The 23,009-nt window shown below is 48.7% G+C and overlaps 1 protein-coding gene across 1 annotated transcript; it reads left to right on the forward strand.

Annotated features, from left to right (window-relative positions):
• Positions 1–12,769: 12,769 nt before the first annotated feature.
• LOC132334758 (olfactory receptor 14J1-like) lies at positions 12,770–13,702 on the forward strand. The gene has a single exon (XM_059860872.1). The coding sequence runs from the start codon at positions 12,770–12,772 to the stop codon at positions 13,700–13,702; it is 933 nt and encodes a 310-aa protein (XP_059716855.1).
• Positions 13,703–23,009: the final 9,307 nt, after the last annotated feature.

The raw sequence follows: 23,009 nt of genomic DNA on the forward strand, positions 1-23,009 counted from the left end.
ACAGCATTGCCCAGAGCCGGGCACTGGGGACAGTGTCACCCTGAGCCAGCTGTGCCCCCTGCCAGAGCCCCAGGGCCAGGCACCTGCTCCCAGCCTTGAGATCTGCAGAGGGAACTGGGCCCGGGGCTGCAGAGCTGCCCCATGGCTCTGCTGCAGCTCTGCCTGCACAGGAGGGGCTGCACGCCTTGGAGCCCCGGCCCTGAGGGCAGAGGCTTGGCTGGGGCACAGGAGGGAGGGGGCTTGTTCAGAGGGAGGGGCTGCACTGCAGGGGATCCTATGGATGTCTCTAAACTCTCCCTGACACAGCATTTCTGGGTTTTGTTTTCTCTCACGGCCTGATCTTCCTTCTGCTTCCTGGAAATTTTCCTCCTTCAGGTGTTTCTCTGTGCCTGATCTCTCTGTGCTAGCACTCACAGACCCCAGTCTCTGTGCACTCTCCTTGGCCTGACAGAACCATGCCTGTTGGCAGGGCCCTGGCTGGTGGCAGGTTCTGTTTGCAGCTTGGAGAAAGGACAGCTCAGACTGAGCCTGATGGCTTCAGCAAAAGTGATGCTGCTGTCCATGGGCAGAGTGGCTGCGAGCATATTAGGGATTACCTGGGAACCTATTGATCACTAAATTTAACAGGTTAGATATTACAGGCAATTGTCAAAACCTAAAATCATCCTTTAATATTTATTGCCCCTCTCCCTGCCATTCTCCTATAGTAGGAAACTGAATAAAAAGTCTTAGGAAATTTCTTATATTTTATCAAAACTCTTGTCTTGGAAATATTCTATAACATATCAGAAACCTTCAACATGTCAGAGCTCTGTGAGCATTTTTCCCTCCCTTGAACCAGAAATACTCAGAGTTGTACTCACAGAGTCTGCAGGCATTGGGATGTTCCAGCTTTAGGAGATCACCCCAGAAGCTGCAGCTGCATTGTCCTGCAGCCAGAGGTTCCTGTGCCAAGGGCTGGCAGTGTTTCTGCCCCAGGCACTTCTCAGCACCTTCCCAGCCCTGACTGATTGAAGCTCCCTGTGCCTCTGTGCTGTGCCCAGGGTGGCTGCAGGCAGTGCCCCAGCCCTGGGGGGCTGGGGGAAGAGCTGCTCATCAAGAGAAATGTGCTTTTGAAGCTCTTCTTGGTTACCAGGAGCTGCCTCTGGGCCAGGAGCCCAGCCCAGCTCAGCAGCACAGACACAGCACAAGGACTTTAATGAGCCTCTGGGGCTTTGTGCTCAGGCCCTGAACATCAGTCCCTGAGAGGGAGCTGAAGAAACCTCTCCAGAACTCCAAGTCAGAATCCAACTCCAAAGTTTCTTTCATTTTAATGGGTCCCACTGAGGGACACCACTGAGAAAGTGTTCCCAGGCTCCAGGCAGAGCAGAGAACTGGAGGCAGTGATGACAGGTGGGGACAAAGAGAAGCCAAGTCTTGGTGCCCTGGGCCACAGCAGGGTCTGTGCCAGCAAGGGCTGGGAGGAGACACCTTGTCCTGAGGCACTGGGGCCTCCTGGCACAGCCCCAGCCAGGCTGGGCACTGTCAGCCCCTTGTCCTGCCCTCAGCATCCCCCCCTAGCCCACATCCCAGTGGCCTCAAGGATCTGCTGGAAGGAGTCCCTGGGGAACCTTGCTCAGGAATGGCCCTGGGGGCTCCTGAATGCTCCCAGGGACTGCAGGGTTTTCAAAGGACTTTGAGTTTGGCTTTTGCCTTGGAGCCTCTAAGAGGTGTGTGCAATCATGGCCTCCAATTATCTGCTGTAATTAGTCCCTGGAGAGGCTTCCTCAGTAACAGCACTCAGTGGGGCTCATTAATGCTTCAAGGTACTTCAGTTATTTTAAGGTACTTGGTGCTTCCCTTTGAATACAGACTCTGGGAGAGGTTTGTGTAATCATGGCCCCAATTATCTGCTTTAACGAGTCCCTGGAGAGCTTTGGACTGACACTCAGTGGGGCTCATTAATACTTTGAGATACTCAAAGTTTTTTAGGTACTTTGGATTTTCCTTTCCACACTGAGGTTTCTGAGAGGTTTTTGTGCCATCCTGGCCTCCAATTTTCTCCTCCAAGGAGTCCATGAGGAGCCTGTGTTGGGGATGGACCTCAGTGGGTCACATTAATGCCTCAAGACACTTTAGGGTTTTCTACTTTGACTCCTGGAATGGTTTGTGCAATCTCCTCTCAGGCCCTGAGGTTCCAGGGCTCAGCTCCAAATGCACCACAGGGCTCAGTAGGATGAGGCAAGTCCTGACAAATCATGGCTCTGCCTTGATTTCCCTCTGCTCTCATGCAGTTCATCAGAAATGTTTCTGTAGTTGTTTTGTTTCACTAATTGACAGTTTCTTGGAGAATGCAGCAATTATTGTGGTCAATTCAGTATTGGCAAATTACCAGTGCACTCACTAGAAAATACTTCTTCATTTCCTGCTGTGAGATAGGAATTGGAGAAAGGCAATGTTGGCTCAAAACTTTAAAAGACTTTAAAGAGAAGTTTGCTAATATTAACTAAAAGAAAGAGAATTAAGTATGAGAACACACCTTTCAGAACAATTCTCTGCCTACACCCTCTCCTTTCTTACTCAGAATGTAAAGAGAGAAAACCTAAAATTTTCAGTCATTTTACCACCTCTAGAATAGTCTTTCTTCAGTTCATTTGGAGAGAGGAGTCTCTCTTTCATGCTATAGAGACTTCTCTACATGAAAACAGTTCACTTGTGGCCCTCAATTTCCACGAAGAGCAGCTGCCTGGAAAATCTGCAATGGTTAAGTCCCTCCCATATTTGCACAGCTTGTCCCACAGCTGTGTTTTTAGGCCATGTCATGGTCTGAGCCTGGCGAAATGCCAGTGCTTCCATGAGAAAACCTCTTTTCCTAGTATCTGCTGTGAGATGTGATCAGAGACAGAGAAGAGCAGGCTCTAACTTATGATTGAAAAGAAAAAAACTTTATTAACATAGAACTACAGGGAAAAAACACACAGAACACTGGATGAAAACCTTCCAAATTTCCTCCTCCTCCCCCCACCAAATTTCCTAATTCCGTTACCACCCTTTGGATAATCAATTCTCAGTTCTTTGAGAAGAGAGGAGTCCCTCTTGCACTACAGACTTCACCCAGGAAACAGTCGAAGCTTCTCATGTTTCTGTGTCACGTGTGGCACCGCCCGGAGAACATTTTGCCATCGTGACCTCTTCCTTCCATGTCCAGTGCTCTCACCACTGCACATGGACCAGAGCCGCTTCTAGGGTTTTTCTCTTTAAGGATTCTTTGCCCGGTTCCAAAAAAGAGCACAGTCCCTCTCCTTTTGGGACACCTGTCCCCCCCATGTTTCACCCCCTGGGGCTGAGGGGTCTCTTGAAGAGAGATCATCTTCCTCTTCATCAAAGACGGAGGGCACCACCACCAGCCTCCTCACCCGTCGTCTCTGTTCACACACTCTCACATCACCGCACTCTCCTGGCTCTGAGCCACTGCCTCCCCCCAGATGCAGTCTCTGTGTCACAGGAACTCAAGGGTTCTGTCCATAGCTATCCAAGAAAAGTCCAGCCAAAAGCCACTCCATCATCTCCTCCCACCTAGAATTCTTCTCAACTTCTCTCAATCTCACCAACTCCAGGAGGAATCAGCATTTGCAAGGTTTCCATCGTCCCAAGAAGGGTTAAAAGTCCCAGGCTCTGCCGGTTTGGTTCATGAACTCCCACGGCTGGCTGCCCTGCTGGGCACCCCCCCGTTCTCCTTCACTCCAGCCACGCTATCACAAGCACAGGCTGCTCTCTCTCTCTCCCTCCGGGGGCGGGGGGCGGGCGGAATGGGGGATGGCTGCCCGAAGCCCTCGCAGTGCAATGCTCCTCCACCCTTCGGCCCAGGCCTGGCCTACCTCCCTCCGGCCACAAGGCTCCCCTCCCCCCACCCCGCCTAGCTCGGAGCTGGACAGGGGAGGTGTGCTCTTGTCCCAGACTGGAACTCAAAAGGAACTTCCAGTGGGAGTTCACAGCTTTTAACTCCCTGTGTTCTCAGAGGCGGATCCCTGCCCTCAGTGGACAAACCAGATGCCAATATTAAAATCTGGACACCGATTGGCGTGACCACACCATCCCAAAAAAAAACCTCATTTCCCCTCATACCACGACAGTGGGTAAATTTGAATATACACATAGTGACTGTATTTAAGCGATACACTGGTAGAATCACCTGTCCACATAAGGAGTTATCACCCACTGGACCTCAGGCCTGAATAAATGCTGCTCTCTTAAACACCAAATTAGCGTTAAGGAGTCTTATTCTGATATTTTGGACATTTGGTGACAGCAGAGGTTCACAGAACCAAGGATCCAGCTGTGACACTTGGAACCCCGTGGAATAAAGGGTCCATTGTGATGCAGTGGAACCTCATGGAACCAAAAGTCCATTGTATCAGAGCAAGGCCTCATGGAAACCAGGAGACCATTGCTGACAGCATGGAAGCTCCTGGAACCGTGGGCTCATTGTGGAAGTTTAGGGCTGCATGGAACCCATGGTCCCTTGTGACACTGCAGAACCTTCTGGAATCAAGGTGGTCATGTTATGCTATGGAACCTCATGGAACAAAGGATCCATGGTGACATTGTGAAACTCAGACCATTGTTGACAGTGTGGAAGCTCATGGAACCAAGGATCCATTGTGGCTCTGTAGGACTTCACCAAGGAGAACCAAGGAGACCATTTGGACACTGTGGGGCCTCATGGAACCACCTGCCACTGTGACACATGGGGCCACATGGAGCCAAGGGGCCATTGAGACACTGAGGAACCTCCTGGAACCAAAGGTCCATTGTTACACTGAGGGGCCTTGTGGAACCAGTGGGGCCATGGTGACACCGTGGTGCTCCATGGAACCAAGGGGCCATTCTGATTCTGCTTTGTCTCATGGAGCCAAGGGGCCACTACAGCACTGCAGGGCCGAAATGATATAAGGCAGTCTTGTGACACTGTGGGCCCCTTGGAACCAAGGGTCCATTGGGATATTGCAGGGCCTCATGGAACCACGGAGACCATTATGAGCCTTCAGAACCTATTGTAACCAAGGGGCCTTTGTAGCAAGGCAGAGTCCCATGGAACCATGGGGACCACAGTGACACTGTGGGGCTCCATGGAACAAAGGGGCCATTCCAACACCATGGAACCAAGGAGACCATTGCTGTGCTATAGGGCATCATGGAACCATGGGGACCACAGTGACACTGTGGGGCTCCATGGAACAAAGGGGCCATTCTGACACCATGGAACCAAGGAGACCATTGCTGTGCTACGGGGCATCATGGAACCATAGGGACCACAGTGACACTGTGGGGCTCCATGGAACAAAGGGGCCATTCTGGCACTGTGGAACCAAGGAGACCATTGCTGTGCTACGGGGCATCATGGAACCATGGGGACCACAGTGACACTGTGGGGCTCCATGGAACAAAGGGGCCATTCTGGCACTGTGGAACCAAGGAGACCATTGCTGTGCTACGGGGCATCATGGAACCATGGGGACCACAGTGACACTGTGGGGCTCCATGGAACAAAGGGGCCATTCTAACACCAGAGAACCACTTGGCCATTGCTGTGCTACGGGGCATCATGGAACCAAGGAGACCATTGTGACACATGGGGCCTTGTGGAACCAAAGAACTATTGTGGCACTGCAGGGCCTCATGAAACCAAGGGCACAATAGTGACACTGTGGATCTCCATGGAACCAAACGGGCATTCTTAAAGTGCAGAATCAAGGAGGTCATTGTGACACTCTGGGGCATCGTGGAGTTGATGGTCCATTGTGACACAGCATGGCCTCATGAAACCATGGAGGCCATTTTTACACTTTGAGGCCTTGTGAAGCCAAAGGGCCATTGTGGCATTTTGCATCCCCATGGAACCATTGTGATGCTACAAGGCCTCATGGAAGCAGGGAGTCCATTGTGACACTATGAGGCCCTGTTGGGCCAAAGGGCAATTGTGGCACTGTGTGGCACCATTGAACCAAGGAGACCATTGTGACACTACAGGACTCCATGGAACAAAGGATTGATGGAACAATGTGGGACTCATGGAACCAAAGGTTCATTGTGACATTGCAGGGCCTCATGGAATACTGGAGACCGTTTTGACTCTGCAGGGCCTCATTGAACCAAGGGTCACTTGTGATACTGCAGTACCAAGGAGACCACTGGTACACTGCAAGGCCTCATGGAAGCAAGGGGGGACAATTGTGACGCCACAGGGCCCAGTGGAAGCAAGGGGACAGTGTGACACAGGTGGGCCTCAGGCAGCCAAGGGGCCATTGGGACCCTGAAGACCCCAAAAGAACCAAGGGGCCATTGTGACACTGCAGCCTCATGGAACCAAGGGGGCCATTGTGTCATTGTGCAGCTCCATGGAAAGAAGGAAACCCTTCTGAGACTGCAAGGCTTCCTGGAAGCAAGGGGCCATTGTGACACCATGGGGCCCCATGGAAACAAGGGGCCAGTGTGACACTGCAGGGCCTTGTGGTACCAAGGATCCAATATGTCACCACCAGTGTGACACTGCAGGGCCTAAGGGATCCAAGGGAACAGGTAACAGCTCTGATTGGCTTGGCCTGACTGGCTCAACTGACCTCAGCATGTTGAGGGTCTGTTGTCATGTGCCTCTGAAACACTGGGGCTCTGGGCTTTCCTTTCTGTGGAAAAGAACTGTCTCTCCTGCCCAGGCATCCATGGCCAAAATTGGTACTTCTCCAAAATTCACTGTATGCAAGGATTTCTCTGAGACAAAAGCTGCCAGGACAGACAGGCCTGGTTCACCTTGGCCTCTGGTGGTCACCTCTAATCTGCCCTGGAAACACTGGGGCTCTGTGCTTTCCTTCTATTATAAATGATCAATTCTGCAGCCAAATTTTAAAAAAAATTTTATAAATTTATTAGATTGAACACTAAAAATAATAGAATATTATAAAACCGCCACAGCTAAGACAGTGTCAACCCCAGACTTTGACGCTGGGTGAACCTGGTTCAAACTTACATAGTGTCAGCGTCTCCCCAGAGTGTCACCCCAACTGCTCCAGGTATCCAGCTTATATACAGTTTATTCTGCCCCGAGCAGAAATGACTTAAGATTTCTATAAGTTCTTACATATGTATAACGGGAACTATACAAATTCAGTCCAGTAAAAATGTCAGTCCATAGGTTTGGATGGCTGTCTGGGCTCCTCAAAATGGTCTTCCTTTCAGCTGTAGCCAGGACGTCGCTGTTATCCGATGTAATCTCTCCCAGGTGTTGTTCAGTGAATGTTCTGGACATTCTTGGGAAATGGTCATTGATCACCTAGGAAAGACTCCTTCACTCATTAATGGTCATGATTTTATCTGAGCGAGTCCAGGAAATCTTTTGGAAATGAAAAGCCCTGCTTCTGGCCATGGGGGTCAGATGCATGGTTGGATCTTTTTAATTTGTATACAATTTCTAAAGCATGAATTATCTACATCATATACTACAATCCCTCCCCATGTATTTTACCCATTTAATTCATGCTTCTACTTTATTAATTTTCTATTTCTACCTACCACTATTGAGGGTTCCTCACAAGTGGAGTATCCCTTACACTATTCGGTATTCTCCTTGTGGGATGCCCTGATATACTACACTACTTCTTTCTTCTGTGGTTTGTCTTTCAAACCTTGCCAATGCTTCTGCAGTATCGCTGGCATACCTTCTCTCCCTGAGCCTCATGATCTTAGATGCATCACCTCTGGAAGCTCCCTCCGAGTCTATGGGGACTATTGCAATCTGCATTCCCCTGACTACAGAGTGGATCAGTCTGATAAAGCATGGAATCAGACAGGGTAGGAATAGGATCCCGGCTACTGAACAGAGAACGAGAAATATTACTTTGTTCCACCATGCTCCATCGAATAACTTGTCCCACCAGGAGGACTGCAAAATCGAATTCCATTTTTGGACGGGGACATGGGCCACTATCGCCAGCCGGGGGCTATGTACAAATCACAAACGGGACGGGACTGTTGTGGAATGCGCCTTGAGATGTTTTATTTTCCAGCATCAGTCTCATGACATGGTTATGACAATGGGAAGATGCCAGCAGCTCACATCCCAGGCAGCAGACAAAGAACTTAATGTTACAACTTACTTTATAACTTTTTAGACCAATCACACAAAGCAAAAGCATATTGACAGTGATTGCATCCAACCACTATAAGCACACGTACCTTTGGTTAGAACAATGCTTGCTTATTTCGAATACAATGCCTGCTTGTAAGCCTTAAAACACAATGCACAGAGCTCCATTATTAAGCTTGAAACTTCCTAATATCTTGCTAGATAAACTTTTCTGCAGCTTAGGAAGTTATCCTAGACAAGTGTTAATACACAGACCATTGTTCTACTTGTCCTTGCTTTTCTACTTCTTAAATAATTTTTCTGCTGACCTATCTCATGGCTCCTGCTTAGCTCTAATCACAGTTCTGCTGTCTCTGAGGCCTGCTTTTTGCAGCTTTCCCAAAACCCTCTGATTTTGTGGATTCCCATACCATGTTCTCAGAAGGCTAATTTGTTATTTTATGATACTATAATATATTAAAGAATACCAAACTATACTATACTAGAGAATACAGAAAGAATTCTTACAGAAGGCTAAAAAGATATAAATGAAAACTTGGGACTCTTTCCACAGTCTCAACACAGCTTGGCCCCATTTGGCCATTGAGTCAAAACAACTCACAGCAGAAACCAATGAAACAACCACCTGTTGATAATCAATCTCCAACCACATTCCAAAGGAGCAAAACTCAGAAAAATTAAATCAGATAATTCTTGTTTCCCTTTTTCTCTCAGGCTTCTCAGCTCCCCAGGAGAAAAATCCTGGGCAAAGGGATTTTTTCAGAAAATGTGAATGCCACAGGTAGGCAGGCACATAGAGAAGCAACATGAAGACATTGAGGTCAGTGAAGGGGAACTTGAATCCCAGAAGGGAGGGATGAGGAGATGCCTTGATCTTGGGGCTGAAATCCTCTTGTAAAGCTATGGAGAAGGATGTGATTGGTACATCAGACTCTCTTTTTCCCTATAACACATTGAAAAGAATGGGGAAACGGCTTGTTCTGCAAAAAGCTCCATGCTAAAGTAAGCATGAGTTGAAGTAGCTGTGATCTCCTGAGAAGTTTGTACATGGAAAGAGAGAAGAGTGATGAGACTCTGTGCCCTTGCAGAGAGAAGATCTCTGCTCTCAGAGATGAAGATGATTTCAGAAACAGATCAAGACAACCTTTGCTCTTAAACAGCTCATCTTTAAACTAATACTCCAAAGGCTGACATGGTCCAAAAACACAGCTGTGGGACAAGCTGTGTAAAAATGGGAGGGACTTAACCATTGCAGATTTTCCAGGCAGCTGCTATTCATGGAAATTGAGAGCCACAAGTGAACTGTTTTCTTGTAGAGAAGTCTCCATAGCATGAGAGACTCCTCTCTCTAAATGAACTGAAGAAAGACTATTCTAGAGGTGGTAAAAAGACTGAAAATTTTAGGTTTTCTCTCTTTATATTTTGAGTAAGAAAGGAGAGGGTGTAGGCAGAGAATTGCTCTGAAAGATTTGTTCTCATACTTATTGCACTTTTTTTTAGTTAATATTAGCAAACTTCTCTTTATTGTTTTTTAATGTTTTGAGCCAACATTGCCTTTCTCCTAATCCTATCTCACAGCAGGAAATGAAGAAGTATTTTCTAGTGAGTGCACTGGTAATTTGCCAATACTGAATTGACCACAATAATTGCTGCATTCTCCAAGAAACTGTAAATTAGTGAACCAAAACGACTACAGAAACATTTCTGATGAACTGCATGAGAGCAGAGGGAAATCAAGGCAGAGCCACGGTTTGTCAGGGCTTGCCTCATCCTACTGAGCCCTGTGGTGCATTTGGAGCTGGGCCCTGGAACCTCAGGGCCTGAGAGGAGATTGCACAAACCATTCCAGGAGTCAAAGTCAGATAAAACTCCTGAAGTGTCTCAAAGCACGAATGGGTCCCACTGAGGTCCATCCCCAACACAGGCTCCTCATGGACTCCCTGAAGGACAGAACAGGAGGCCATGACAGGAGAAAAACCTCTCAGACTCAGTGTGGAAAGGAAATTCCAAAGTACCTTAAAAACCTTGAGTGTCTCAAAGCATTAATGAGCCCCACTGAGTGTCAGTCCAAAGCTCTCCAGGGACTCCTTAAAGCCGATAATTGGGGCCATGATTGCACAAACCTCTCCCAGAGTCTGTATCCAAAGGGAAACACCAAGTACCTTAAAAGAACTGAAGTACCTTGAAGCATTAATGAGCCTCACTGAGTGTTGTTACTGAGGAAGCCTCTCCAGGGACTAATTACAGCAGGTAATTGGAGGCCATGATTGCACAAACCTCTCAGAGACTCCAAGGCAAAAGCCAAATCCAAAATCCTATGAAAACCCCTGGAAGCATTAAGGAGCCCCCAGGGCCATTGCTGAGCAAGGCTCCCCAGGGACTCCTTCCAGCAGATCCTTGAGGCCACTGGGATGTGGGCTAGGGGGGGATGCAGAGGGCAGGACAAGGGGCTGACAGTGCCCAGCCTGGCTGGGGCTGTGCCAGGAGGCCCCAGTGCCTCAGGACAAGGTGTCTCCTCCCAGCCCTTGGTGGCACAGACCCTGCTGTGCCCCAGGGCACCAAGACTTGGCTTCTCTTTGTCCCTGCCTGTCATCACTGCCTCCAGTTCTCTGCTCTGCCTGGGGCCTGGGGACACTTTCTCAGTGGTGTCCCTCAGTGGGACCCATTAAAAGTCCAAGAAACTTTGGAGTTGGATTCTGACTTGGAGTTCTGGAGAGGTTTCTTCAGCTCCCTCTCAGGGACTGATGTTCAGGGCCTGAGCACAAAGCCCCAGAGGCTCATTAAAGTCCTTGTGCTGTGTCTGTGCTGCTGAGCTGGGCTGGGCTCCTGGCACAGAGGCAGCTCCTGGTAACCAAGAAGTGCTTCAAAAGCACATTTCTCTTGATGAGCAGCTTTTCTCCCAGCCCAGCAGGGCTGGGGCACTGCCTGCAGCCACCCCGGGCACAGCACAGAGGCACAGGGAGCTTCAATCAGTCAGGGCTGGGAAGGTGCTGAGAAGTGCCTGGGGCAGAATCACTGCCAGCCCTTGGCACAGGAACCTCTGGCTGCAGGACAATGCTGCTGCAGCTCCTGGAGCCATCTCCTAAAGCTGGAACATCCCAATGCCTACAGACTCTGTGAGTACAACTCTTACTTTTTCTGGTGCAGGGCAGGTGAAATGTTCATGAAATTCTGATATGCTGAGGGGTTTTGATCAGTCATGGAATGTTTCCAAGACAAGGATTTTGATAAAAATAATGAAATTTCCTAAGATTTTGTATTCAATTTCCTACTACTGGAGAGTGGCCGGGAGGAGGGTATAAATATGAAAGGCTGATTATGAATTCTTAATTATGAATTCTGACAAGTGCCTTCAACATCCCAACTGTTACTTTTAGTGATCACTAGGTTCACAGGAGAACCCTAATGTGTTTTCAGCCACACAGACTATGGACAGCAGTAGCATCACCTTTTCTGGACCCATCAGGCTCAGTTTGAGCTGTCCTTTCTCCAAGCTGAAAACAGAATTTTTCCCCAGCCAGTGCCCTACAAACTGTCAGAATTCTGTCAGGCCAAGGAGAGTGCACGGAGACTGGGGTCTGTGAGTGCTAGCACAGAGAGATCAGGCACAGAGAAACGCCTGAAGGAGGAAAATTTCCAGGAAGCAGAGGGAAGATCAGGCCGTGAGAGAAAACAAAACCCAGAAATGCTGTGTCAGGGAGAGTTTAGAGATCTCCATAGGATCCCCTGCAGTGCAGCCCCTCCCTCTGAACAAGCCCCCTCCCTCCTGTGCCCCCAGCCAAGCCTCTGCCCTCAGGGCCGAGGCTCCAAGGCGTGCAGCCCCTCCTGTGCAGGCAGAGCTGCAGCAGAGCCATGGGGCGGTTCTGCAGCCCCGGGCCCAGTTCCCTCTGCAGGGCACAGGGCTGGGAGCAGCTGCCCGGCCCTGGGGGCTCTGGCAGGGGGCACGGCTGGCTCAAGGTGACACTGTCCCCAGTGCCCGGCTCTGGGCAATGCTGTCAGTGCTGCCAGGGAAGGAGCTGCATCTCCCGTCATCCAATGCCAGCATAAGGGCACTTGGAAGTACCCTGAGATTTCAGTGCAAGCTGGGAGCTTCAATCCAGGGTGCAAACCTGTCCTAGAGCATCTCTGATTTCTAAGATTGATGGGGAAAGGCAGAGGTGTTGTGACACTGAAAATGCTGCTGGGTTGGTGAAATGAGCAACCTGAGTCCTTGGCTAACAAATGTGGAGCTGGGCTGTGGTGGATCCATCTGCTCTCAGCAGTGCCTGGTGCCATTTTAAGGGAAACATGGGAAGGTGATCAACTTCCACCAGCGAAAGGTTAAAGCCCAGGGAAACTCTGAACAGGTCAGAATGACAGACCATCTCCCCTCACTCTCCTCTTATCACTTTGCCACTCAGAACTTACTCTGTTCTCCCTGGGGGCAGGAGAAATGCTGAGGGTTTCTCATATCCAAGAATATCAGAATATCAGTAGAGATATGGGGAAGCTTAAAAAGAAAATGCCAGAACTCAAAAACACTGAACACTGTGTCTGTGCATAGCAGGGGAGGGTATATGGGAAATGGTTTTGAATTTGATTACAGGTATCTCCTCTAGTCTTCACTGTCCTTTTTGTTCATGAACAGGTCCCCAAGTGCAGTGACAGCAAATGTCCAACAGCAGCTCCATCAGGCACTTCCTCCTGCTGGCACTGGCAGACACGCGGCAGCTGCAGCTCCTGCACTTCTGCCTCTTGCTGGCCATCTCCCTGGCTGCCCTCCTGGGCAACGGCCTCATCATCAGCGCCGTAGCCTGCGGCCACCACCTGCACACACCCATGTTCTTCTTCCTGCTCAACCTGGCCCTCAGTGACCTGGGCTCCATCTGTACCACTGTCCCCAAAGCCATGCACAATTCCCTCTGGGACACCAGGACCATCTCCTACACAGGATGTGCTGCTCAGGTTTTTCTGATTATCTTCTTCCTTGGAACAGAGCTTGCCCTCCTGACCATCATGTGCTACGACCGCTACGTGTCCATCTGCAAACCCCTGCACTACGGGACCCTCCTGGGCAGCAGAGCTTGTGCCCACATGGCAGCAGCAGCCTGGGCCAGTGCTTTTCTCTATTCACTGCTGCACACGGCCAATACATTTTCCCTGCCCCTGTGCCATGGCAATGCCCTGAGCCAGTTCTTCTGTGAAATCCCGCAGATCCTCAAGCTCTCCTGCTCCAAATCCTACCTCAGGAAACTGGGGCTTCTTGCTGTTAGTGTCTGTTTAGCATTTGGCTGTTTTGTGTTCATTGTTTTCTCCTATGTGCAGATCTTCAGGGCCGTGCTGAGGATCCCCTCTGAGCAGGGCCGGCACAAAGCCTTTTCCACCTGCCTCCCTCACCTGGCTGTGGTCTCTCTGTTCATCAGCACTGGCACATTTGCTCACCTGAAGCCCCCCTCCATCTCCTCCCCATCCCTGGATCTGGCCCTGTCAGTTCTGTACTTGGTGGTGCCTCCAGCCCTGAACCCCCTCATCTACAGCCTGAGGAACCAGGAGCTCAAGGATGCCCTGAGAAAAATGATGACTATATCTTTTCAGAAACAATAAAGTCTCTCTTTTTTCTGCTTCATTACCTTCAGAATGTAAATCTTTACAATCTCAGTCTTTTTTTCCTTGTTGTGCATTTTTTCATTGGGACCTTTTCTTATTTTTTTCTAGTGTTCTAATGTTTTAATAAATTTCTCTAGTACTAAGCTGAGCATTTCTAAATGAACATCTACTTTTCTTGTGTAACACAAGGACTTTCAAGAGGCTTGTCTCCTGTGCATTTCAATAAAAACCAGTGGCTGTCCTGAGCTGTGTGTCCAAGGCATTTCCTGAGCCTTTCTCTGGCTCTGCAGGGGCAGTGCCTGTGAGCAGAGGTGGAGGGAAGAGGCTCCCAGCACAGCTGCACGGCCAAGGACAACGGCCCTGCCTCTTTCCACATCTGCTCCTCCCAGCTCCACATCCCCCTTCCCAACCCTTCTGTGGGTGCAAGGCCAGAGTGCTCTGGCAGCTTGGTCACTGTCCTGCTGCATGTCCGTGCTGTGACCACAGGCAGGGCCAGGCCATGAGCTCTGCTGGGACACAGCTGGGCTCCAGCACAGCAGCTCCAGCAGCAAAGGGCATCTCCTGAATGCAGGGCAGGAAGTGTTTGTTCTCCTCCAAAGTCACTCTCAGGACTCTCAAGAGGTTCCATGTGTTCCTTGTTCTCCCAGGGCTCAGTGGGATGAGATCAGGGTCCCACTGGGGCTGGGGCCTTCAGGGGACTCAGGTCTAGGTCAGGTTTTGCTTGCTGGTGGCCATTGCCCATCAGATGCTGAATGGTCTGTGCTGAACCTTCCTGGGGCTCTGCAGCTTGTGCCAGGGCTCATGGTAGGGGGATGATTGTCTGGAGGGCCTTGGGAGCTGCAGGAGAACACAGGGGACCTGCAGGGACAGTGTGTGCCAGGGACCAGCAGGGAGTGGAGCTCACTGGGCACAGGCCTGGCCAGGGTGGGGTCACCCCGAGATCAAGGACTGAATGTCTGCTGTGAGCCAGGAGAGCTCTGCAGCCCAGGGGACACAGCAGGCACAGAGAAAGGAGTCTGGGCACTGACTCCTCCGACCCTCAGGGAACTCCCCCAGGAGCATCCAGGGCAGCCCCAGGCCCCTCTGGCAGCCCTGGAACAAGGCAGGCACCTCTGAGCCCCCTTCATGGCCCTGCAGAGCCCGTGTGGGAGGGGGTCAGTGCAGGGAGCACCATCAGCTGCTTCTGTGTCCCAGGCTGAGCAGCAGAGCCCGGCAGAGGCAGCCCAGGGCCCCGGGCAGCACAGCCCCCGTGCTCTGCAGAGAAGCAGCCCCAGCTCAGGCTCTGGGGAGCAGGGCAGGGGCTGCAGCAATGGCTGCTCGGGCCAGCACCGAGGTGTTCCCCTGGCAAAGGCTCTGGGGGCAGCTGGCATGGGCCAGGAGCAGAGCAGGAGCCCGTGGGTGTCTAGAGGAGCCCTGGCAAGAGGCTGCCCTGTCCCTGGGCCAGCAGGAGCTGCCTGAGGAGCCCCAGAGCCAGCTCTGCTGCTGGGCTGGGCAGCAGGGCTGGCCCTGGGGCTGCAGGAGCTGCCCCAGCTGAGCATCTGCTGAGCATTCCAGACACACAGGGGCTGTCCCTGACCTCCAGGGCCTCCAGTTCCTGCTGCAGGGCCAGACCTGACTCTGCTGCTCTGCTGGGCTGGGGCGGTGCCAGGGAGAGGAAAACAATGGAGCCTTGTCCCCACAAGTCCCCACAGTGTCAGAATGGTCTCTGTGGTTCCATGAGGCCCTACAGTGTCACAATGGCCCCCTGGTTCCATGAAGGCCACAGGGTCACCACGGTCCCCTGGTTACAGGAGGCCCTCCAGTGCCACAAGGGCCCCTTGGTCCTATGGAGACCACAGGGTCAGTTTTGCCAGTAGCAGGGTCAGCACCAAAGACAGAAACGGAAGGAATTGTGTAATATATAATGTATATCTGCAAGTCATTACAAAAGGCGAAGCTCAGCAAAGCACATAATCATTAGAAAATAATCACACAAGGAGCAGCTCAGCAATGCACCCAACCACCACCACCAAAGATTGCCTGCAGGGATTAAGAAAGATCCAGCCCCAGTTACTCTCAGGCTTTACCATCCCCCAGATGCACACAGCAGCTGGGGGAAGCTGTCACAGCCCAGGGCTGCAGAGCCACTCCTGGGCACTGGGAATTCCTGCAGGTGCCTCCAGCCACAGGTGAGGCTCCAACCCTCCTGTGAGAGGGCCCAGCTCTGACAGTGCTGAATGAGCAAACTGACAGCACTTCCAGTGCGGAAACATCTGGTTTCATCCTCCTCTTGGCTCCCTCCCAAAGCCTGGCCAGGGCCCAAGGAGGAACCAAGGGAGGTGACTTTGACCCTTCAGCCCCAAACAAGGCCAGATGTCAGATTTCATGGCCTTGTCTGGCTTCTAAATACAGAAAAGTAAATCCTTATTTCACCAATGAACACATACAGAGATCATATTGCTAATAATGATTCCTTAATGAGTGAATACAAAATTTTATTTGGTTGGAAGGTTCATCTGGAGCTCAGCTTTGCCTCAGGGCTTGTTGTTCAGGCCTCAGTCAGGGCCTGGTGAGGCCTCAGTACTTCAGTCAGTGCTTTGACCTACAGATGAACTGCAACCTTCATAACAGTTCTTTCAATAACACACTTTAGATTTAGGTATTAGGCATAAAGGCATCACCTCTTGTTCTTCAATTAAGTGCTGTTCAAGTTCATTACTCAGAGCTATAATTCCCATTCCTTTCAAAACAACCCTAATTAGTTGCTATTCTCTGTTATTTTATCAAATGTCCCTTTTTCCTTGAGATTGTGTCTCTTTTAGACAAGTCTCAGTACTCCATTTCCAGCACAAGGTGTCACAGCAACTCTGACATGGAATCATAACACACCACGTGCTCACACTGCAATGATTACAGTGACTGCCATGAATGCATTTCACAGCAGCCGCCAATTTGGGAGCCAATCCCACCATGAAGAATTTTCTTCTTGCTGCCACTCTTCTACTGATCTTTCTATCGAGGTGATTCCTGATTGCTGGACTTCAAACCCAGCACTGACAGACATTCCTGCAACATTCCTGTCCTACGATAGTCCAGGTTTCTCCCTGGCCAGCAAGCAGATAATCCAAGGCTGTGCAGTTCTGCAGAGCCCCGTTTGTGTTTGTTGGAGCTCCTGGGATGTGCCATTGGACATTTTACCAGTATAATTTGCCCTTTTTTTCTAATAAGTAGTTTAGCTCAATAATGTAAACTCCACTGGATGAGGCAGCCCACATGGGGTACAGGGTGAGCCAGCATCTTTGGTTTGCTGAGACCAAAGGCACTCCTAGGGGGGAAAATATTCTCTCAGCCCCAACTCTTCCTTGTGGTTGTTGCTCAAGTTGCCTCAAGGGAGGCATCAACATTGCCTGGAAACAGAACCCAAACCATCCTTTAGGAAGCAGTTGATGGGCGGCCTCCACACACCCAACAGCTCCCATTCCCCGTACCAAAGGCCTGATTTCCTATTTCCCGCTGTGGGCTGTTGATGGATCCAGGCTCCTCCCTGTGCTTCTGTTGTGTCCCTGGTGTCTTTGGGCCAGAGGAATTTCACGGTGGCCCTGCAGCTGGGAGTGGTGTGACACTGACACTGACCAGCTCCAGCACCCCGAGTTCTACTGACATTGGGAGTGATGGTGAAGCACAGAAATCCTCTCACACTCTGGCCTCTAGAACTAGAACAGGGTTTGGTTTCTCCTGAAGGGAAATCCTAGTGGATCCTGTCAAACTGATCACTCTATTCCTGTGTTCCACATCACACTTTTCTGTAACTGTCCCTTCACTGTCTCTGTTATGAGGCAGAGCCCATGGACAGAGTTCTGGCCACCCCACAGGGTGGGCCCTTCAAGGGAACCCCGTTCCTCCCAACTGCAGCTGAGAACATACCCAGCAATTAGTGACGTGGAGTACTTTGGCTACTTTGATCTTTAAATCTTTAAAACTATTTTGATGACCAATCCCCTGGTGAAGCTCTAGAGGTGTTTCTGCAAAGAAAGATTCTGGCTGACTCTCAAGATACAACGTAGAGACATCAGCAGTATTTCAGTGACAAGGTTACTCATTCTTTTTTCTCTATTTCATTTGGGTTAGGAACAATAATTCTGGTGTCCATGGAGCTGGCCCCGTGTTAATTCCAGGAAAATGCCCCCAAGGTCCTTTGCTTGTCCATTGGGGCAAACAGGGAGATTTGGTCTGGCAGGATGTATAAAACAATATCCTGTAACATCTCTTTGTTCTCACCCAGAACACTTGGCTGCAGGGACACATTGCCATCATTCCTGCCCAGTTTTCAGGATTCAAACACTGCTGTCTTTCCCTGGAGCTGTTCCTTCAGCCGCCTCGGGAGGGCCTTTGGGCCTCTGGAGCCACACTCTGGCTCCATTATTAAGAGTGCTGGATCCAAACCCTTTATCTCCACCAACAGCAGTGATGTGAGATGGATCTCCTTCTTTCACAATCGCTTTTAAAACTGCAATATCAATATTTGTGCTGCCCTGCAAGGGGGTTGAATAATCCAATCTTGTGTGCTATTGTTTAACACAATTCCTTTAATTTTTCCTTGATAATCTGCATCAGTTTCTCCTCCCATGACATGAACACTTTGCAAGGCCAAGCTTGAGTGAGCAGTTATCTAACAAAAGTGTCTTGGAGGAATCCGAATTCCTGTTTTGGTGTTTATAACTCTCATTTCCTTCTGATTTATCCAAACTAATTCCAATGCATGAAGGTCCAGCCCTTCAGCCTCTGGGCTGGCCCTGCCAGGGGCCATCCCAGCCAGAACAATTTCCCAGGCAGTCCAAGTCTCACTGCCCATGGTTCTATTTGCAAACTGGGGGCAGCCGTGCACAGCCAGGGGTTTCCATTTCCCCAGTGGGCCCTTGTTAAGGGCATGGAGCACATCTGGGAGATGGGTTCTCCATGGGCACAGGTTCCCATCTCCTCATTTTTTCAACTGCTCTTTTAACAACCCCTTCAGCTGTTCAACCAATCCTGCAGCTGGTGGATATCTGGGATATGAAAAACCCAGAAATCTTAATCACTGTGTTTCTCACAGTAACAGACAAAGCATTCCACATCACAGTATCAGCAAATCCTTTATAAATAGCCAATTTTATCCCTTCCTCCTTTATTCCGTGTATACAATCTCACAAAGTTTACCACTGACATTTGGGTCTTGGCCAGTTCTTTTCTGTAGGGTATTTAGTGTTACAGTGAGCAGCCAAAGCTGATATATAACTATTGTCAGCCCTATTTCACAGGATCAATTTTTAATTACATAGATACAAATATAAATTATTATCTTATATGATATATAACTTTTTCTTCTTCATCTTCTTCTTCTTCTTCATCTTCTTCATCTTCATCTTCATCTTCATCATCTTCATCTTCATCTTCATCTTCTGCTACATCTTCATCTTCATCTTCTTCATCTTCATCTTCTTCATCTTCATCTTCATCTTCATCTTCATCTTCTTCATCTTCTTCATCTTCATCTTCTTCATCTTCTTCATCTTCATCTTCATCATCTTCATCTTCATCATCTTCATCATTTTCATCATCTTCATCTTCTCCTTCTTCTTCATCTTCTCCTTCTTCTTCATCTTCTCCTTCTTCTTCATCTTCTTCATCTTCTTCATCTTCTTCATCTTCTTTTTCTTCTTCATCATCTTCTTCATCTTCATCTTCATCATCTTCATCATCTTCATCTTCAACTTCATCTTCATCTTCATCTTCATCTTCATCATCTTCTTCTTCTTCTTCTTCTTCTCCTTCTCCTTCTCCTTGTCCTTCTCCTTCTCCTTCTCCTTCTTCTCCTTCTTCTCCTTCTTCTCCTTCTTCTTCTTCTCCTTCTTCTTCTTCTTCTTGCACAAATGGACCTGAGCTCAAGATTAAAACCTTGTTCTGTCTCTCCGTGAGGGAGTGTTCCAACAATTTTTCCTTCTGTTGGTGCTGTTTCCAATGTGTTGTAAATAAAATTCACTGTTGTCTTCCCAAACCCACAAGTTCTTTTTCTTTCTCCATATGGAATTTTTGGATGTATTTTAAGCCATCCAGTGGTTCGTCTTCTTTTAACTGACTGCCCCAGTGCTCACACGGTGCTCTGACCTCAGCCCACTCCAGAGCCAGGGAACTCTAGGGAAGGGCTTCCCATCTGGGAATTTCTGATGGGACTGAATCCTCACAATTGCATTTAAAAAGTGACATTTTGTTGCGGTGTGATGTCATAGTTTGTCTTGTTATAAATGATCAGATTGGCAGCCAAATTCATAATAAAATTTAACAAAGATTTATTAGATCAATAACAAAACTAGAATCTCCAAAAGCCACCACAGCCAAGGCAGCATCAACCCCAGCGTCAACGCTGGGTGAACTGAGATCCGAACAACAAAGTGTCAGCGTCTCCCCAGTGGTTCACCCCGACTGCTTCATGCCACTTGCTTATATCCTGTTCATTCTGCCTGAGGCAGAAATGACAGAAGGTGCTTTTGTGTCCCTTCACAGGTATAACTGGGACCATACAGATGCAAAAGTGTACAAAAGCCAGTCCAGGGGTCCGGATGGCTGTCTGGACTTCTTCGGAATAGCCTTCTTTCACATGTAACGGACTGGTGCCAGTACTTGAGTAGGTAGATGCAATCTCCCCAGGTGCAAGTTCTCGTGAACGGCTCAGACATTCCTGGGAAATCGGCGCTCATGGCCTGGGAAGGTTTCATTCTTACATTAATGGGCTTGATATTATCTTAACGATGTCCGGGAACTAATTAAATAGAAATAAGACTCTGCTCCCTGCCAGGGTGGTCAAAGACATAAGTTGGATCTCACAATATTTTATATACATATACAGCATAAATTATCTCTACTATATACTGCAACTGCACAGGTGACCACAGAAAGTGCAGATAATCATTTCTCGTGATTATGTGTTCCTGAACACTAACATTTTTGGCGACCCAGATGGGACCCTGGGAGTGCTGCTGAGCGAGTTCGCAACTCGATCACGCTCCAGCCGGCACCGAGGGATTCTCGGGGAGCCCATCGGCCGCGACCGCCTCTGCCGCTCACAACGTCACCGGGAGAGAGGTAAGGTGCTTTTATTCTGGTTTGGGTGCCTGCCAGTAAGACGCAGCAAAAGCTACCCTTGGTTGGGCTAAGGAATTCCTGGTGGTATTGCCTAGGTGCCGTCCGTAAGACAATCACGAAAGCGTTGCTGGTTCGGCATTTGGTATTCTGGATGCAGAAACTCAAAGGAATTTTGGGCAGCAATGCCTCTATTCCACAAACTTCTCCTTTAGGGTGCTTATTAGCACATTGGAAACAGGGTAATTTTGGGGAAGAATTACGTAAAGCTAAGTTGATTGATTATTGTAATACATGGTGGCCAGAATATGTCTTGCAGAAAGGCGAAAAATGGCCAAAATACGGCACTTTGCAATATAGCACCATTTCACAGTTAATGTCGTTTTGTAAGAAAGAAGGAAAAAGGGATGAGGTTCCGTATGTTGATTTGTTTTTCTATTTACGGGAAAAGCCAGAATGGCAGGATGAATGTGGATTAATGGTGGTTAGAGCGTCTGCAAGTAATAAGTGCGGAGTTTGCGAGAAACGTTGTCTAAAACACTTGGCGTTGAGAGAAAGTCTGAGCAGGGAAAGTTATGCAGATATTGATTTACAGGTAGCTCCAAGAAGAGCAAGGGAGCCCGGCCCTATCCCACCTGTTTCATCTGTCCCTATCCCACTGCCTTTCCATACCTCACTCAATCCTGACCCTGTCTCATCTAGTACACCTTTCCCGCTTTATTCTCCTCTCCCATCGTCACCAGATCCCTCTTCCTCAGAAGATGAGCAAAACCTAACTGTGATAGAAAGGAGGGGGAGAGATGCAAGTGAAAAAAATAGCAATGGTAATAAATCAGTAACCCCAGTAGCCCACAGAACCCGAAGCCGGTCAGAGCTTGCCCCGGCTGTGGAAGGAAAAGATGCAGGCAGACAAAAACGGACCGTGATTGCCCCCTTGTGACAAGGTGTAGGAGCAGAAGGGCCAGTGTTTGTAAAAGTGCCCTTTTCTCCTGCAGATTTAATTATTTGGAAACAGTCAGCTGGAACTTATAGAGAAAACCCTGATAAGGTGGCACGGGTGGTAAAAATGATCATGAAAACTCAGAATCCTGACTGGGATGATATACAAGTAATATTAGATACATTAATGGATTCCACCGAGAAAGAGATGATACTTAAGGCAGCCAAAGAAAGGGCAAGGAAGGATATCAGAAACGGGTTTGTAACAGGAAATTTAGATCTCAATTTCCGAACTGAGGATCCAAAATGGGATCCTAATTTACTTTGTGATATGAGGAAACTACAGAAATACCAGGAGTGGATCCAAATAGGAGTTCAGAATGCTGTGCCCAAAACCATAAATTGGTCTAAACTATAGGAGGTTCGGCAGGAAAAGAAAGAATCACCCACTGCGTATTTAGAGAGGCTTAAGGAGGCAGCAAGGAAATATACAGATCTCCAAATAGACACAGAACAAGCAAAGGTTCAGCTCGCTCTCATATTTTTGGGACAATCATAAGATGATAATCGGAAGAAATTGCAAAAATTAGAAGGGAAGGAATTAAGGAATCTGGATAAGCTACTTGAGGTAGCCTGGAAGGTATATAATAATCGTGAAAGAGAAGCTAGTAAAAGGCAACAGCAAAATCTTTTGGCAGTAATACAAGGGAAGGGTGACCCAAATTTCAGAGGACGTGGAAGAGGTAGTCGTGGTACCAATTATGCAAGGGTTAAGCCTAAATTAATGTGCGTATTGCAAGCGGGAGGGGCATTGGAAGAGAGAGTGCCCAAACAAGCCAAACAACCGGTTTCACCAGGGAAATCAGTTCCAGCAGGAAAACATAGCCAAGGCAATGGTGTTAGGTGAATATAACAGCTGACTAGACGTGGAACCTGTAAAACAGGTTAAAGAACCTGTCATAACTATACAGCTAGGGCATAAGGAAGTCAAATTTCTAGTGGATACTGGAGCTACTTACTCTGTGCTGAATGATCAACAAAGAAAAATTGGAAATAAGCGAACAACAACAGTTGGGGCTACAGGGAAAGAGAAAAATCGGCCATTCTTGCAACCCCTAGATTTGTGCTTTAAGAACAAGACTTTAAAGCATCACTTCCTATATGTACCTGAGTGTCCAATTCTGCTTTTAGGGAGGGATCTGCTGGCGAAACTTGATGCGGTAATATCCTTTAAAAACGGGGAACTTGTAATGAAAATACCTGAATCAAA

This window comes from Haemorhous mexicanus, chromosome 16, assembly GCF_027477595.1.
Source record: "Haemorhous mexicanus isolate bHaeMex1 chromosome 16, bHaeMex1.pri, whole genome shotgun sequence".
Lineage (NCBI taxonomy): Eukaryota > Metazoa > Chordata > Aves > Passeriformes > Fringillidae > Haemorhous > Haemorhous mexicanus.